Here is a 19,162-nt window from a genome sequence, read left to right on the forward strand (position 1 = left end):
CCTCCCTCTCCCATCTGCTGTGACCTCATGAAAGCTCAGAACAGCCACCCACACGATGCTCTTCCTCTGTGCCAGCACCCTCTGTATTAACATCTCGGGTCGTCAGTGGAGAGACAGCCACCACCCCCAGGCAAAAGCCCAGAGTGGGGTATGTAAAGCATGTTTTTAATGCATCTCCTCCTCTGGTAGATAAATTTAGCTGTTTTTTTAGGTTTAGCGTGAGCACCATGGTGCGATTACTTCTCTATACTTATTTCTTTCAACAAATACATTTTGAGCATATTTATGCCCAAGGTACTCAATGAAGTTCTGAGGATGTAAAGATTAGCCAATGGATGGGGTTCCTGCCTAATGGAGTTTATGGTCTGGTGAGATGGGGTAGAACTAGTCAAATGATGAAAACAAATATGTAATTTGGACTGCTTTAAGTTCTGTGTAATCGAGAATTACCTTACCCAGAGAGGTCTGGCCTTGCCCTTGGCTCCTGGGAGGGGATCTCTAAGCCCTTAGAATGTCCTGCCTGATAAGACTGTTTTTGTTTACCTGGAGACTCTGGGCCCCCAAAGGTGAACCAAAAATATACACCTATTGTGTTACATCACCAAATTTGGGGTAGGGAATATTACACTAGCACATTAATAAAGACACTGCCGAGGGTCAATGGGAACATTTGCAGAAGCCAATCCCCAAGGAGCACAAACACACTCACCCCATGTGCCCCTCTGCTTCCTGCATCACCCACAACTTTCCTCTCTGCACGATGCATGAGCCCTTACAACCTCCTCTGACTTTCCTCTTTCCATTCTCTTAACGTTTTAGTTTATTTCACCTACTTCCTTAACTTTTAGTCTGATCATCTGTTTATAAATAAGCCACTGCATTATCCTGATGTAAGTATGGGGAAAACAATATTATCCATTGTCAAAAGAACATCTGTCTGTTTCTCCTAGCCTTTTCAACCGACACTTTCTCTTCATCACTGCTTATCCATCTTTACTCTAAGCTTTTTTTCTCTTCTCAGTGAGAGAAAATCCAACCACTGTTACCTAAAGAGAGTAACACAAGATTCATGTTGCACTGACAGAGAGGGAAGGAAGACAATCTTTCTCTCCTTCTTTTCTTTTAGTTAAAATGACACTTACACTAATGGTAGAGGAAAGGACACTTTTTCAGTTTCCCAAAAAAGAGGACAAGCTAAACAAGATTAAAATACATGCATACCCTGGTATGTGAGGCAACTGGTCCACTACACTTTCATGAAAAACTTTAATTTTCAGAACAAGTATTTAATTAGAAAAGTTACACTCCAGGAGACTAACAATTTCTAACGAGAAGACAGTGCGAATGCCCTATGGTTTTGGCAATCTGTTTCTCTCCACGGCTCTCCACCCTGCCCGCAGCAGCACTATGAACAGCACTGAGGGCAGCGATGCCGTAACACAGGCTGATCTGACAGCAAGGCTGGAGGATGGACAGAGCGTCTTAGGAAGTGTCCAAAAGACCTTTACTGGGTTAGTTTCAGCCATTAGCTCCCCGTCTCTGTCTAGTAAGAGAATCACTTTCCTTTACTTCTTTTGGTTCTATACTGCTTGATACAATTACTACCCTTTCCTAGAACATTCCCGTTCATCTTTCACATTCAGTAGAATCTGCTGTACTTACGATGGCTTTTTCACCAGCAGGAGCCGTAGTATGGACTTTAACCAGGTGGTACAGGGGAGAATCCCTTCACCAGCCTCAGAACTCGCTTTGCTTAGGAGGAGAATGCAGTTACCCAAAGGATCCTCTGTGTCAGCATAGCCCTAACAGATTTCATAAAAAGAGAAATGACCATCTGATTGTATGCACATACTGCTTAATTTTTTAACTTGAAATGAGAATTGTGTTGACCTGTCAGGCAACTCACAAATTTCTTTCAATTCAGTTGAATATGACTTTTCAAAATAACCTACATGAGGTAAGAAGCCTACATACAACTGTATTTAAAAAATAATACTGGAGAACTTCAGGAAAATGTGCCAACCCTCCTGACACTTGCTAATTTTTCTACTTTCCAAGATTCTAGTAGTGGCACTGCCCCTAGATGAGGCCCCTCCCAGATCTTCAGACCTGTGCCCTCATTACAAAAGTGGAGTGCTGCCGGTGCGCCTGCAAGGAACTGAGCTGTGCAAGCGGCAGGGCCTGAGGCCCAGCTCTCTCTTCTAAGAGGACTGTTCCTATGATGGTGTTTCCCATCTCCACCTTCTCATGCAAGGGAGGGAAGGCCCTGCACTTCCCTCCCTCCTTTACCTAAGCCCAGAAGGACTGCTAAAACAGCTTTGTTTCTAAGAGCTCATTAATCAAAGTATCAGGCTAATCCATATATGCACAGATAGAACTCATGAAGCCAGTTTCATGACATAAAGCCTGTTTAGAAAGCACTGCTAGCTTTGGCTAAAAGCCTTTATATAAGGCTGAGCTCTATTTTTCACAGTCAATGCTAAATGCCTGCGCCTCACTTCTTAACCTCCCACCCGGTGTACACAGACAAATTCGCTAGCCTGCTTTAACCTTCTGCCAGAAACAAGACAGCCGCCCACTTCCTGTTCCCTTATCCACAGCGCCTTTGTGGCTTCACTTCATTTCTCCCGCAGCATGATGGTTCTACTGCTTGCGTGCGTTTAAATCAATCACACTCACTAAACAGAAATGGTAGTGTAAGCAGGTGAGCACAGAGTACCTGTAGCACTGGGATGACAGGACACAGAGACTCGATAAACTTGTTCCAGGTCAGTGCTGTCATCCTCAGTTGCCCCTGCAGCAGATGCATCAGGATGGCCTTGGCAGTGGCATTCACCTGCTCAACAATACAGGGGAAACAATCCAAGAGGAGGTGGCCCGTTAAGTCATCTTACATACCTGTAATATTTCATAAAATCTGGAAAGGTAATTAGCATCTCTTCCTTCAAACGCTCCTATTTCCACAGCATCATCTTACATTCTGTTCTCAACCAGTCCTTCCCCCTTAATGATTTCCTTTTCTTTTTTAACCTTTAAAGTATATTTTTCCATTGAATAAAAATGTTCCTTAAGGAAATACGCTGCTTATTATAACTACTGCATCATTCCTACATCTAACATGAAAAACTTAAGTTAACATTTTGATCTGAATTCTCTGAGATCAAGTATGTCCTGTATTTTAAGCCTCATTTGTTTTAACATTTCTTTTTAGTTAAACAACAACTTAACTGAACCCATACATCAAAGACAAGTTTCTTTTTAGTTTCTCATACTACCTTGTGACGTTAGAATACTGTCTTGATTTATCTGAGTATCTAAAGAATCAGAGTAGTCTTCTGTACTTCCTTCTAACATGCCATACCTCATTTTTGGGCTCTTGAATACCAAACGCAGAGATTTCATACAGAACTTTTGGGTGAAGCAGAAAATGAATTCCATTACAAAGGGAAGACACAGGTTTACTGACATTATGGACACCTAAACATTCCTGCAAAATAATCCAAAAAGTTTTTAAAAATTAGTGACAGTGATTTTTCCAAAGCATTCCTCTTTCTTCTGTTTATAATTCAAATCCAATTTTAGTACTTATGTTACTGAAACTTTTCTTTTAACCGGTAGAGCACAAAAAAAGATTCTCTTAACTAACAGTTTTTGAGTTTGCATGAGATACCTATTACATTTCTTTCAGCCAACAAGAGTGGTGTTGACAAATTAAATAACCAAACTGCTGAGACAACCATAATCTTTTAAAGTTGTTCATAATAACAGACATATAGGAAATAAACACCGCCATAAACTTATCCTAAGGTGTTTGTATTTTGCTTACTGAGGTTTGACAAAGAGAAAATTCAAATCAAAACAGACTTAAGTTTCTGGGTGAGGGGGAGGACAACATATATGTGGGATTTTCCTTATCAATACAGTGATGCACCTGCATATAAGTAATGACTCTGTATCATCTCTTCGACAAAATTAGCACAAATCCCACTCTGGATATGCACCCAAAAAACTGAAAGTAGAAACTCAAGCAGGCATATTTGTATACCTGAAGCACTGTTCACAGTAGCCAAAAGGTGGAAACAACCCCAATGTCCACTAACACACGAATGGGTAATAAAGTGTGGTATATATACAACAGAATATTATTCATCCTTAAAAAGGAATGCAACTCTGATATATACTAACATGGATGCTAAGTGATATAAACCAGACACAAAAAAGACAATTATATGATTCCACAAGTATGAGGTACCTAGAACAGTCAAATTCAGAAAGTAGAATGGTGGTTGTCAGGATCTGGGGGGGGGGGGGGTTGGAGGGTAATAGAGAGTTATTTTTTAATGGGTACAGAGTTTCAATTTAGGAAGATGAAAAAGTTCTAGAGATGGATAATGTTGATGACTGCACAATGTGAATGCACTTAATGCCACCAAAACCTTAAAAATGGTTAAAATGGTAAATTTTACGTTATGTGTATTTTACCACAATTTTTAAAAAGCAAATTAGACATGGTTGAGCAAAGAATTAGTGTACTGAATGACAGTACTGAGCAATTCTATCCAAACAAAACAAAAAAAGATCAAATATAAAAGAGGGCTTAAATGACACAAAGGGTAAAATAAGAAGATCTAACATGATCTAATGAGAGTTCCACTTGGAGAGAACTGCAAGGCTAAGGGAAACAATAATGACTGAGAATTATCCAGAAGTGAAGGCAGACATGAGTTTTCAAACTGAAGCATGCTAAAAGAGATATGTTAAAAAAAAAAAGTGTATACAAAGTTACATTGTAATGAAACTGCAGAACTCCAGAGCTAAGGAAAAGACCTTAAAAGCAACTAGAAGAAAAAAATACAAAGAAATTATAATTTAACTGACAGCAGCCTTCTCGACAATGATAAAAGCCTACCAAGAGCAAAGCAGTACTGGCGAAGTGCTAAGGAAAAATGGCAGTCAATCTAGAACTCTACAGAATTCTACAGAATTCTACAATTCCAGCTAATCTATCATTCAAGAGTAAGGTGAACTCAAGACATTTTCAAACACATGCACTATCAGTTACAGACTCTCATTAAAAATACTGAAAAACATAGCTCAGTAAAAAGTAGACTGAACCTAAATACTTATCAATAAATAGAAGAAAGTATATTCAAAGTAAAGAGCAGTTAAGATGAATCCACTAGGTAGATCTTAAACCTTACTATTAAAGGAAAAGAACAGGCAGCAAAAACATGTGTATGGTATGAAATTATATACGTTTTTAAAGAGACAAACACAGTAATATATATGATTTATAAAGATATGCATATATAAAATACATGCATGGGAAGGATAAACAAAAACTTTGTAAGAGTGGTTATCTTGGTGGCATAAAAAAAAGTGGAAGAAAAAAGAAAGAAGCTTCAGTTATAACTAATATTTTTATTTCTCTGAAAAAAAAGGATCATAAGTAAAAAATGGCAAAATGTAAACATTATATCTAGATAGTACTTATAAGAGTACTGAATACAAGAGGACACTTTCAAGAGTACACAGGAATATATATATTTTTCTATACTGTCCTATGTACAGTGTTCTTTTCAACATTGAAATAGTTAATATTTATGTACTATTCCATGCTGAAATATTTTATAATTTAAAAATGCAGGAAATATTTGTTTCAAAAGAAAGAAAAGAAGAATATTACTAAGAAAACAGATCTGAAACTATAAAATTTAAGCCATAATAAGCTAAAACTTTTCCTGAGCATAGAAATCACCTTTGAATACTTGATAGAAGTCAACTTTTCCTTACAATTTTTCCATCATTAAATAACACAACATAAATGTAATTCTTATTAAAACTGCTAATAAGGCAATTCAGTTGCTAGACTTACTAAGGGAATTCAATAGTATAAATTTCTTAGAGTTGACTAATAACTACCATCTATTTTTATGGTAATAACTCTTATATCATATCCAAAAGGTCAAGTAATTTAATTTTGAGTTATAATCAGAAAATCCACTGTTAATGCTCCCCAAAAAAATCAAAACCAAAAAAACCTACCTTAACAATTTCCAGACAACAGTGGTAAGTTTTAACTTTCACTTGTGGCAAAGGGTGAGACAACATACGTAGAAACACCTTCTGACTTTCTCCTTGTAATAATGGACTGGCCTGTGCAGATTTCCAGCTGGTAAAAAGGTAAACATACAAGACATCTAAGGCAAGTAAGGGACTAAACATGAGACTAAAAAGCACAGAGAAAGGGGTTTCTTCCTACTCCAGTTCCTACAACTGAGATCTTGTTTAACTAACCCAGAATTAATATTTACTCAAGCATTTACTTGTTTCAAGGCAGGGAATATTCTCTCTTAAAGAATACAAAACAACAAAATGTCTTTAGAAACCTATATTTAGAATGTAAAATGGTACAACCATTATGGAAAACAGTATGGAGGTTCCTCAAAAAAATAAAAACAGATTTACCATATGACCCAGCAATTCCACTTTTAGGTATGTAACCAAAGAAAATGAAATCAGTACCTCAAACAGATATATGTACTCCCATATTCATTCCAGAATTATTCACAATAGCCAATACATGAAAACAATGTGTCAATTGATAGATGAATGGATTTTTAAAAATGTGGTATGTATGTGTATGTGTGTGTGTATATATATATAATATATGTATATATAATATATATATATAATGGAATATTATTCAGCCTTAAAAAAGAAGGAAATCTTATCATTTGTGACAATATGGATGAAGCTGAAGGACATGCTAAGTGGCATAAGCCAGGGTACAGAAAAACAAATACTGCATGATCTGACTTATATGTGGAACCTAAAACTCTTAGAAGCAGAGAGTAGAATTGGTGGTTGCCAGGGGCTGGAGGAGATGCAGAGATGTTGGTCAAAGGGTACAAAGTTTCAGTTATGCAGGATAGGTAGTTCTGGTGACTATGGTTGATAATGCTGTACTGTATACTTGATATGTGTTAAGAGAGTAGATCTTCAATGTTCTCACCACAAAAAAAAAGGTAATTATGTGAGATGACTGACAGATAGATAGAAAGAAAAATAAATCCTGTATTTAATGGATATTTATCACCATGGATTTACTCTTTCCAAAAGCAATGAAAATACTAAGTTTTACAGAAAAATCTGTCCCAATGTCCCCCAAATTAACCAATGCATGATGCTTTTCAAAAATCCATATAAAAGGTAGGAATAATGAAATTTACATTTAAAAAATCCTCAATTCAAGTTATTAATTAAAACGTTAACGATAAATAAACAAATGTGCTTGAATACTTGTTTGGAAAGACACCAAAACAAATGCATAAAAACCCAGGGATAGTTCATGTTGATTACAGGCATGACATTTTTAAAGCTTACTCGTGAATAAAACAGTTAACTGTCCTAATGCTACTATATATATACAGTTTAAAGGTCAAAACATATAAAAGCAGTTTAAACTAAAAAATAACAGATTTAAGACAAGTTTCATTTTCATTGCTCCTAAACTTACACACACACACAACCTATAATAATATAATCATATTAAGAAAGAAAATATTACATCTTTGAACAAATACAGATGATTTCCTTTATTAGGGGGAAATGCTGATGATAGGAAAAGCTACGTAAGGCTTGGTCTGCCAGCTCCACTAATTCTAAGAGATTCTTCTCTCCCTAAAAAAAGAAGAGAATGGAACAGTAAATGTCAAGGTCATGTACAATAAAATTCTCAACAGCTAATAAAGCAGCTTCAAGAAATTAGATCATCCAGAGGCCCTGAGACTGTTCACATTTGCTTAAGTCAACCTGCTCAACAAGCAAGCCAAAAACGTCAGCCTAGGAGGAAAAATGTGGGGAAAATGCCTAACTCAACGCCGCTTAAGACTTTATATTATTTACCTCTGAGTGGCATGGTTCTTTGACTGCTCAATTGTGGCCTTATCCCCCTACTAACTGCAGCTCAAGGCAGGACTCATGTATTTTAAGATCCACCTCCCACTTCTAACATCCTGATTGGTTCTAGGGAAAATAGGGGTGATCAATACCTGTGTGATTAACTGACCATGCAGAATGCCACGGAAATAATTCAAATAAAAGGCAGTTCAAAATTCTGTCATGGAGGAGACAAGATACAGTGGCATAAAGATGTGGGGAAAAGAAAATAAAAATAAACAATAGTGGGTAAATAAGGAAAATTTAAAATATGAAGTTCAAAAAACTCCACTGTAGGGGCCAAATGGAATAAAATTTTGCTCCTAATTTTTCAAGATCTTCAGGACCCATTTTGGTATTTTCAAACAGTAAACAACTATTGTAGTAATGTCTATTTTAAGACTCATTAACCCTTGAATTGATAACATACTAAATAATATCCTAAAAGGGATAAATAACAAATACATAATTATTGCTATAACATGGTATTGAAAGTCATCCTACTACCTTACAATCTAGTTCATGGCTTTATTTAATTAAAAAATCAGGCTCTTTCTGTGAATAAATAAAGGTCTATAAAGGGAAAAAATGTGTCTACAAATAAGCACTAAAATGGCCCTTATAATTGTTTACATCAATTGTCACTCTGTTCACCCACAGTAAGCCACTTCAAAGAGGAACTCACTAATAAAGATATTGATAATAATTATTGTTTTTTTTAAACCACTGGTCTCATGAATATATACCATTCATTAATCTAAATCTTCATTTTACTTTTATATAAATCATACCCTTACTTTAATCTTATAATTGGGCCATTCGGTAATAATGGATCCCACCCCTAAGAATTCAATTGTTAAATGTCCATCAATTTGAAAACTATAGGTTAAATTTTCTAAATATTTTATCAAAGGAATTTTAAAGAGATATTAACAAAACTTTTTACCTCCTTCCCAACATCAGACAGGAAGTTACAGGTACACTCAAGTGAATAAACAGCCTCTGCAGTTCGTTTATAAATACTGTAGTTTTCAGAATTCAGCTGTTCCAAATAGGCCACAACAGCTTCATGAATATTTGGATATTCCAAAGAAAGAGGCATGTCCAAAGAAACTAGAAATAATGCTGCTGACATAGGCTCTGGTAAAAAGTGGCTTGCCTTGATAAATTAAAAAAAAAAAAATTAACCATTTTTAGATAAATATAGTAAACTATAATATTAACATAGTTGAACTTTTTTTAGTAATTCTCTATCACAAAGTCTATTGCTTTTCCAAAGAAAATTCTATTCTCCAACACATCATTTATCTACACCTAGGTTCACTGCAATTTTTCTCTGCCCAAAATATCCCAAGTCCAAATTTCAACTCCTTCCCAAAGCCTGGGATTCAGGATACCTCCTCTTCCCCACATCAACACCCAGAACTGCTCTCCCTCTGGGCCCACACCTCGTTTATGCCTCTGCTACTGAACTGAAGGTACCAGGCCTTTTTCTCTAAGTTTTTCGTGCAGGTGCACACAAATCTCCAGAAAAATGCAATAAACCCCTGAGGATATAGCCCAAGGCTTATTAACTACATATTGAATTGAATATCACTAAATCAAGTACAGCTATAGACTAATTCGAACAGAAATTAATTTTTATTTGGTTTTGTTTGTGTTTTAGAGGGGAAAGGAGAAATTCAACATATTTAAAATAGTTCTAGAACACTCACAAAAGACTGACCTTTAATTAGTATAAAATCAAGGGGCCCAAATGAAATAGTGTATGTTTTATAACTTAAATCAATTGATTTAAGACTAAAAAAACCCTTTGCTGGGTTTTGTTTCTTTTAATGATTCTAGCTTTGTAATAGAATTTTATGCATCAATTAAGAAAATGAAAAGGCCTGAAAATTCAATGTTCAGAGAAAACCATTTGGCAGGGTTTACTACTACAGCTGAAATGCTGCCTTTATTAAAGTAGGTTTGGTCATAATTTTTTCATGGATAACCTATTTTAAGGATAATCATTAACTGCCTGAAAGTCTAAGAACTAAATCTGCTAAACAATGCTTTTTTTTTTTAGAATTACTGTTCTTTTTTTTTTTTTTAATTAATTTATTTATTTTTGGCTGCATTAGGTTTTCTTTGCTGCACGTGGGCTTTCTTTAGTTGCATCGAGCAGGGGCTACTCTTTGTTGCGGTGCACAGGCTTCTCATTGTGGTGGCTTCTCTTGTTGCAAAGCATGGGCTCTAGGCACATGGGTTTCAGTAGTTGTGGCACATGGACTTAGCTACTCCCCGGCATGTGGGATCCTCCCAGACCAGGGCTTGAACCCGTGTCCCCTTCATTGGCAGGCGGATTCTTAACCACTGTGCCACCAGGGAAGCCCTAAACAATGCTTTTAAATGAAATACAGTTGCCAAATGAATATCAAAAGCTAAAGGAATCAAAATTTTAGGTTACTAAGCATGAAAAAAAAAAACCCAACTATTAAGACAGCAGCTATTATAAAGTCAAGAGAAATTTCTCTTATTCTGTAAAGAATTCTCCTAGTGGGGAAAAAAGAGAGAGCGAGAAACTAAATTACCTAGTCACCAATTATTTGCTCACTCAGCAAATACTCACTGGGCCCCTACCGTATGCCAGGCACCATTCCAGATCCTAGGGACACAGCAGGAAATAAAACAGAACCTCTGCCCTCACGAAGTTAACACTCCAGTGGAGAAAGCATAGAGTAAACCATACTTGTCCAGTGTGGCTAGGAGTGCTAAGAAAATTTTAAAAACAGGGGATAGGAAAGATGGAGAAGAACAGAGAAGTTACAGGAGGTGGAAGCAGAGGAAGGCCTCTCTGATAAGGTAACATGTAAGCAGAGAACTGGAGGAGTGGATATCTGAGGGAAAAGCACTCACAGAAGAGGGAACAGCAAGTACAGAGGCTCGGACACAGAGTATATTTGACAGCAAGGAGGCCACTGGAGCTAGTGCTGAGGGATGGAGTCAGGGGGCAGTGGTGCCAGATCAGGTAAGGCCTTGGGTCATTATAAGGACTTGTCCTCAGAAGGAGCATGGGAAGGTTTCGAGCGAGCCTGAGGATGAGTCTGGAGAGAAGAGATGGAAAAGAGCAAGGGTGGAAGCTGAGAGACCAAGGAGGAGGTTACTGCAATAATCCAGGCGTGACAGGATGGTGGCTTAAACTCAGGTAGCAGCAGTGGGAGTGGTGAGAAGTGTTCAGGTTCTGGATAGACGTTCAAAGGAGAAATAACACATTTTGCTCAGGGATTGGATCTAAGTGTGTGTGAAAGCCAGGAATCAAGGATGACTCTAAGGTTTTTCCTGATCAACAATCAACTGGAATGAAGGTGCTATTTACTGAGCTCGGGAAGACTAGAGGAAAAACACATCTGTGCAGGGAAGTAAGACTTGGGGCATGTTCAGTCGGAGATATCAGCTGTCTCGAGAAGATGTCAAAAAGGATACTGGATATATACTTATGAGTTTGTGGTTCAGGTGACACGTGTTGTCTGAAAATATAAGTTTGGGAGGTGTCCGCAAATAGATGGCACTTAAAGACCAAAATGCGATTATATCTCATGAGGGCCAGGGCCAGTCCTGGGGTTCCACCCCTTTAAGAGGTTAGGAAGATAGAGAGAAATTAGCAAAGGAGACTCAGTGAGTGGGGCTCTGCGCTAAGATAGTAAATCCTAGTGGGTCTAACTCCAAAGGCACTGTGTTTTAGTTTAAAGGCGCTTTCTCTGACTCTAGGCAGAAAAATAAGAATAGCTGATGTGAGGATTAAATAAGCACTGGGCAGATGTCTGGCATATCACATTCAATAAGTACTAATTTCCTTTCTTTCCTCTTTTCATCCCATCATTAAGGAATTCTGACATTTTCACTCTGCATACGTACATCTGAAACTCCTCTCAGCAACTCAAAGCACCAAGGTAAGGTCATACATTTAATCCTTGCATGGCCAATGGACCCATCACAGTTTACACCCCAGACTGAAGACGGTGGTCCTACATATATAAGCATTAGTCACGTGTCAGTTGGGACTGAAAGTGATGATGTTTCAGTGGAAAGCTATTACCAGTATTAGATAGAAAAGAGTCAACATCGTCATCTCGTGCGTGCTGGAGGAGGAGGGGTATAATACTGTTTTCTCTAAACCTGCCACTCAGAGCAGCCAGGGCGTTATCCTGGCATGGCCTGTCAGAAGTAGGGATTCTCAGGCCCTATCCAGACCTTACAGACCAGAACATGCAAGATCGGATTAACAAGATCTCTGGGTGATCTGGGTGCACATTACACTTTGAGAAATGCTGCTCTGAATCAATCAGCTACACCCAATTATTAGATTTTATATACCTCACTAAAAAAGTCAAAATCTTGTGGTATAAATTCTTCCTCACCTTCAGTCTGCTTGGCTGAGAAAGGGTCACAGGGGTTCCTAGGATGCTCTGGGATCTTGTTTCTGGCACAGGGCCAGTATTTTTAGCTCTTATTTCCCAGATGGTTCCCCCATATGAAGTTAACTTCATTTGTCTTACCAATTTGATTTACCCAACCAGAACACTTTTAATTTTAATTTACAACATTGGTAATAACATTTACCAATGCATCATTTTAACCTATACATGGGTATTCTCCAAATTCATTTAAAATCAGCAATTATCAATTTCAGAAAAGGTCTTCAGGGCATTTTGTCAAAACATTCAAATTCAGGAAATCTCTACATAGATTCATACTATATCATTTTCCAACTTCAAAATTACATATTTGGTAAGTGGCAACTCAAACATTTAAAAGCCACTTTTAAGGTAGAAAGTTTCAGAGTCCAAATTCCACTTCAATTTTTGGTGGGCTAGCAACAGGCAGAGGGCAGCATAGCCTTGTATTTATATAAACTGAAGGAGAAAGTTAACAGCAAAGGAAGAGCATGTTTGTTTAGATCTCATTTTAAAGTTCTTAGTTAATCAATCAAAGCAGTTATAACCATCTATAAGCTGATACCTTAATTACAATCTCTTCAATGACCCCACTTACTGTTCTAATGAAGTTCCAAGCTACATATTTAAAAGAGCTCCCCAAAATGACAGATACTGATTTGCCTTCAAAAACAATACATAGCTACCTTAAAAAAAGACATGGAGAGTTGGCTTTACATTATTCTAACACCAAAGTAAGTCAAATAAAATAAATTATTGACTTCTATTTTGATTCCTGCCCAAATAAGCATATAGATGAAAAAAACTCTATAATCAAAAAAGCAATAAATAAGCTCTACGGTACAACTGACAAGTAACTTTTCCAAATATACCTCAACCTATACATAGATTGATCATTTGTAATACTTAGTAACAAGTTATTGTAGCACTACTAATTTTTCAGTTATATAACGTTATCATGTAAAGTTGAGACACCTATATTTTAAATGCAATACCAGTCTTATATGACTGAAATTCTTCAATTTATAATGTTTATGCCTTGGAAAATTATCACTCTTTAACACAGAGTGTTATTCAGAAACATAATAATTAATAAAAAAGTTAAAAATTAAAATTAACAGAAATGGTATTTTCCCTAAAGTAAAATACTATATTTAAAATTTAATGTTCTATTCTTATTTTTCCAGATGACCTGATACTATTTTGCATATGTGTTATTAAAAACTGGAGTTCAGGGCTTCCCTGGTGGCGCAGTGGTTGAGAGTCCGCCTGCCGATGCAGGGGATGTGGGTTCGTGCCCCGGTCCGGGAAGATCCCACATACCGCGGAGCGGCTGGGCCCGTGAGCCATGGCCGCTGAGCCTGCGTGTCCGGAGCCTGTGCTCCGCAACAGGAGAGGCCACAACAGTGAGAGACCCGCGTACCGCAAAAAAAAAAAAAAAAAAAAATGGAGTTTAGACTACATGCTCTGCAGAATTCTACGGAGCAAAAGGGCAAGTGGCTATAACAAAGGACAACAAAAGGCACAGGAAATGGTTCTTTAGCTGCAGTAATTTTTCCCATACCTTCAGTTAAGCACGATGCTACACACCTTTCTTTTTGCAATAAGTTCACTACACAACACTTGCATATGAGTCATTTGAGATATTTTTACCACCAACGTTCAAATTCAGAGATATAACCTCCACTTTAAAGTACAGTCAATAAGATGATTTAAAAGAAATATTTACACCTATTAAAATCACCTTTAACATACAGTCACATAATGGAATAGTATTTTGCAATAAAAATTAACAACTGCTACAAGCAACAACAAAAATGAATCTCAAAAAAAAAAAATATTGAGCAATTACATACTTTATACATCTATTTATATAAAGCTCAAAAACAGAAAAACCCCTCTATGGTGACAGAAGTCAGAAAGGAGTTTAGCTTGCAGGGGTGGGGAGAGGAGAGGTTAAGCGACGGGCTTGAAAGCCTTGAAAGGCTGGTCATGTTCTACTTCATGTTTTGGGGGGTGGTCACTTTCTAAACACAGATATATTCACTTAGTAAAAATGCACTGAACTGTGCACCTTTCTCAACATATTACACCACAGTTTTTAAAAGTTATCTTAAAAAATTAGTATTTTTTTCTATCAATTTATTTGTCAAAACTAATAAAAAATGTTAGCCATTTCTCAATTTCTGCATTTCCGATATAATCTTTGTACACCATGAAATGATCAGAAGGAATTTACAACAGGACAGTGATTGTAACACCCAGTAAACTACAACAAAGCCACGCTACCTGCCTTACCTTTTCAACAGGGAGAAGTGTCTGCAGCAGTCGGACTGCAAACAGCGAAATGCTGACAAAGGCCATCCTGTGGTGCACCAGCACCGCCTCTGGTTGTTCCAAACTGATGTTGCTTTTATGGTAGCATATGCTGTCTCCAAGGGACCCCAACACCATGAGCAGTTTCTTCTTCTGCAAACATTTAAACACAAAACAGAAGAAAACAATCAATTTTAGGGGCCAATATAGAAATATCATGGAGAACAATATAAAATGTTATCATTAAATAATATAAATGTATTCCTCCCTATAAGAATAACCAATACATGCTGAGATACTTTTAACGATAGGAAAGAATGATAAGTATACCTAAATTTTTTAAAAAGCTAACAATTTTTCAGTATTTAATATGAATTCTAACTAATAATAAATAAAAATAAAATACAAAAACTTAATGATCCATTAGTTCCTTCCAGTTTCTAGTACTTAATTGTTCCAACTTTGAACACTGCATGTAAATCTCTCATCCAATATTTATTGGACTTAGTGTATGCTTAACACAGTGGCAGGTATATGGGAGAAAATGCATTAGTTCAAGAGACATGATCCCTGCCCTCAAAGTGATCCCAAAGTTACTAAAGAAATGAAACAGGGGAGTCAAATAATTAAAAAACAATGAAATATTAAATTGTATAATCTCTCTTCAGGTAATAAGGTTGTTTCAGAGCAAATGTTCCACCATCATAAATTTCTAGATACCTTACTACTTAAATAGAAGTTATATCTTTTAAATTGAAAGGTATGCATAAAACATGAAAACTAAAATACAGTAGACTAACTGGCAAGTCATAACAACATAGACTAAAATATATCCTAGATATGTTGACATAACCCTATAAACTAGCTGCTGAAAGGACAGTATCAGAAAAAGGGTAGAACAAAAAAAGCACTGGGGTTCTCACTCTCAACTTTCCACGGAAAATTTATTAAAATTAAAATGAGAAATTACCTGTAAACTAAAGACAAAAATATAATGTATGTCAGAAATTTTTTAATTCAAGGATAAACACGAAATAAAAAAGACATGGAGCCTATAAAAGTTACACAAAGTATCAAAGCCACAATAGATACACTTCACATCCATTAGGATGGACATTATCAAAAATAATAGGAAATAACAAATGTTGACGAGGATGTGGAGAAACTGGAGCACCTGTGCATTGCTGGTGGAAATGTAAAAGGTTCAGTCACTGTGGAAATAGTATGGCAGTTCCTCAAAACATTAAACATAGAATTACCATATGATCCAGCAATGTCACTTCTGAGTATATGGCCAAAAGAATTGAAAGCAGGGATTTCAAACACTTACTTGTACATCAATGTTCACAGCAACATTATTCACAACAGCCAAAAGGTAGAAATGTGTCTATCAACATATGAATGGATAAACAATATGCAGTAGATGGTATACATACAATGAAATATTCAGCCTTAAAAGGGAATGACATTTTGACACATGCTACAACAAGATGACTCTTGAAAACATTATGTAAAGTAAAATAAGCCAGATACAAAAAGACAAGTACTGTATGATTCCTCTTATATGAGGCACCTAAAATATACAAATTCATAAAGAAAGAAGGTAGAATAGTGGTTATCAGGGACTAGGGGAAGAGGAGAGTGGGGAGTTATTGTTTAGTGGGTGTGGAGTTTCACTCTGAGATGATGAAAAAGTTTTGGAGACAGATAATGGTGACAATTGTACAACAATGTGAATGTGCCTAATGCCACTGAATTATACACTCAAAAAGAGTTAACTGGTAAATTTTATGTTATGTATATTTTACAAAATTTTAAAAATTATATAAAGAAGTAAACATTTTTTTGTTACTTACATGGATCATTTGAAAAATTTAAAGATAAACACAAATAACATTAAACCTATGATACTTTCCAAATCACTACAGAAGTAAAAGGAAGATAAAATAATCTATAGAATAAAAAAAAAAAAGGAAACAAAAGAGATAGCAAAACTTCTGCATGAAAACCAAGTATAATAACTGTACTAAAAAAGGTTAAATTTCCCTGTAAGTGAAATATGATTTCATACTGAAGTAAAAATCAAAAATAATCTACACATACAAAAAAGACATTATCTTTGTACATAAAAGGTTAAAAATTAGTGTAGTGAGAAAAATCTCAAATAAACAATCTAACCTTACACCTAAAGGAACTAGAGAAAGAAGTACAAACAAAACCCAAAGTTAGTAGAAGGAAAGAAATCATAAAGATCAGAGCAGAAATGAACGAAATAGAAACAAAGAAAACAATAGCAAAGATCAATAAAACTAAAAGCTGGTTCTTTGAGAAGATAAACAAAATTGATAAACGTTTAGCCAGACTCATCAAGAAAAAGAGGGAGAGGACTCAAATCAATAATATTAGAAATGAAAAAGGAGACGTTACAACAGACACCGCAAAAATACAAAGCATCCTAAGAGACTACTACAAGCACCTCTATCGCAATAAAATGGACAACCTGGAAGAAATGGACAAATTCTTAGAAAGGTAATAACCTTCCAAGACTAAACAGGAAGAAATAGAAAATATGAACAGACCAATCATAAGTAATGAAATCGAAACTGTGATTAAAAATCTTCCAACAAACAAAAAGTCCAGGACCGGATGGCTTCACAGGTGAATTCTATCAAACATTTAGAGAAGAGCTAACACCCATCCTTCTCAAACTCTTCCAAAAAATTGCAGATGAAGGAACACTCCCAAACTCTTTCTATGAGGCCACCATCACCCTGATACCCAAACCAGACAAAGATACTACAAAAAAAGAAAGTTACAGACCAATATCACTGATGAATATAGATGCAAAAATCCTCAACAAAATACTAGCAAAAAGAATCCAACAACACATTAAAAGGATCATACACCATGATCAAGTGGGATTTATCCCAGGGATGCAAGGATTCTTCAATATATGCAAATCAATCAATGTGATACACCATATTAACAAACTGAAGAATAAAAACCATATGATCATCTCAATAGATGTAGAAAAAACTTCTGACAAAATCAACACCCATTTATGATGAAAACTCCCCAGAAAGGGGGCATGGAGGGAACCTACCTCAACAAAATAAAGAACATATACAACAAACCCACAGCAGACATCATCCTCAATGGTGAAAAACTGAAAGCATTTCTTCGAAGATCAGGAATAAGACAAGGATGTCCACTCTCACCACTATTATTCAACATAGTTTTGGAAGTCCTAGCCACAGCAATCAGAGAAGAAAAATAAATAAAAGGAATACAAATTGGAAAAGAAGAAGTAAAACTGTCACTGTTTGCAGATTACATGATACTATACATAGAGAATCCTAAAGATGCTACCAGAAAACTACTAGAGCTAATCAACGAATTTGGTAAAGTTGCAGGATACAAAATTAATGCACAGAAATCTCTTGCATTCCTATACTAATGAATAAAAATGTGAAAGCTAAATTAAGGAAACAATCCCATTCACCACTGCAAGAAAAAGAATAAAACACCTAGGAATAAACCTATCTAAGGAGGTAAAAGACTGTACTCAGAGAACTATAAGACACTGATGAAAGAAACCAAAGACAACACAGATGGAGAGATATACCACGTTCTTGGACTGGAAGAATCAACATTGTGAAAATGACTATACTACCAAAAGCAATCTACAAATTCAGTGCAATCCCTATCGAACTACCAATGGCATTTTTCACAGAACTAGAACAAAAAATTTCACAATTTGTATGGAAACACAAAAGATCCCAAATAGCCAAAGCAATCTTGAGAAAGAAAAACGGAGCTGGAGGAATCAGACTCTCTGACTTCAGACTATACTACAAAGCTACAGTAATCAAGAAAATAGGGTACTGGCACAAAAACAGAAATACAGATAAATGGTACAGGATAGAAAGCCCAGAGATAAACCCATGCACCTATGGTCAACTAATCTATGACAAAGGAGGCAAGGATACAAAATAGAGAAAAGACAGTCTCTTCAATAAGTGGTGCTGGCAAAACTGGACAGCTACATGTAAAAGAATGAAATTAGAACACTCCCTAACACCATACACAAAAATAAACTCAAAAGGATTAAAGACCTAAATGTAAGGCTGGACACTAGAAAAGTCTTAGAGGAAAACATAGGAAGAACACTGACATAAATCACAGCAAGATCCTTTTTGATCCACCTCCTAGAGTAATGGAAATAAAAACAAAAATAAACAAACAGGACCTAATGAAACTTAAAAGCTTTTGCAAAGCAAAGAAAACTACGAACAAGACGAAAAGACAACCCTCAGAATGGGAGAAAATATTTGCAAACGAATCAACAGACAAAGGATTAATCTCCAAAATATATAAACAGCTCAAGTAGCTCAATATAAAACAAACAAACAACCCAATCCAAAAATGGGCAGAAGACCTAAACAGACATTTCTCCAGAGAAGATATAC

The 19,162-nt window shown here is 36.1% G+C and overlaps 1 protein-coding gene across 10 annotated transcripts in view; it reads right to left on the reverse strand.

The window, feature by feature from the left end:
• The window catches only part of RTTN (rotatin), a 137,855-nt gene that overhangs the window by 94,800 nt on the left and 23,893 nt on the right, over positions 1-19,162 (reverse strand). For all 10 annotated transcript variants that reach the window (XM_027118736.1, XM_027118739.1, XM_027118737.1 and 7 more), the window contains 7 exons: positions 14,676-14,846; positions 8,888-9,100; positions 7,571-7,683; positions 6,046-6,172; positions 3,362-3,487; positions 2,720-2,836; positions 1,663-1,802 (listed from right to left, as the gene is read on the reverse strand). In XM_027118736.1, the coding sequence (XP_026974537.1) occupies positions 1,663-1,802; positions 2,720-2,836; positions 3,362-3,487; positions 6,046-6,172; positions 7,571-7,683; positions 8,888-9,100; positions 14,676-14,846 (1,007 nt within the window). The remainder of the gene's footprint in view (positions 1-1,662; positions 1,803-2,719; positions 2,837-3,361; positions 3,488-6,045; positions 6,173-7,570; positions 7,684-8,887; positions 9,101-14,675; positions 14,847-19,162) is intronic.

This window comes from Aethalodelphis obliquidens, unplaced genomic scaffold, assembly GCF_003676395.1.
Source record: "Aethalodelphis obliquidens isolate GAN/ISIS:26980383/991018 unplaced genomic scaffold, ASM367639v1 scaffold19, whole genome shotgun sequence".
Taxonomy (NCBI): domain Eukaryota; kingdom Metazoa; phylum Chordata; class Mammalia; order Artiodactyla; family Delphinidae; genus Aethalodelphis; species Aethalodelphis obliquidens.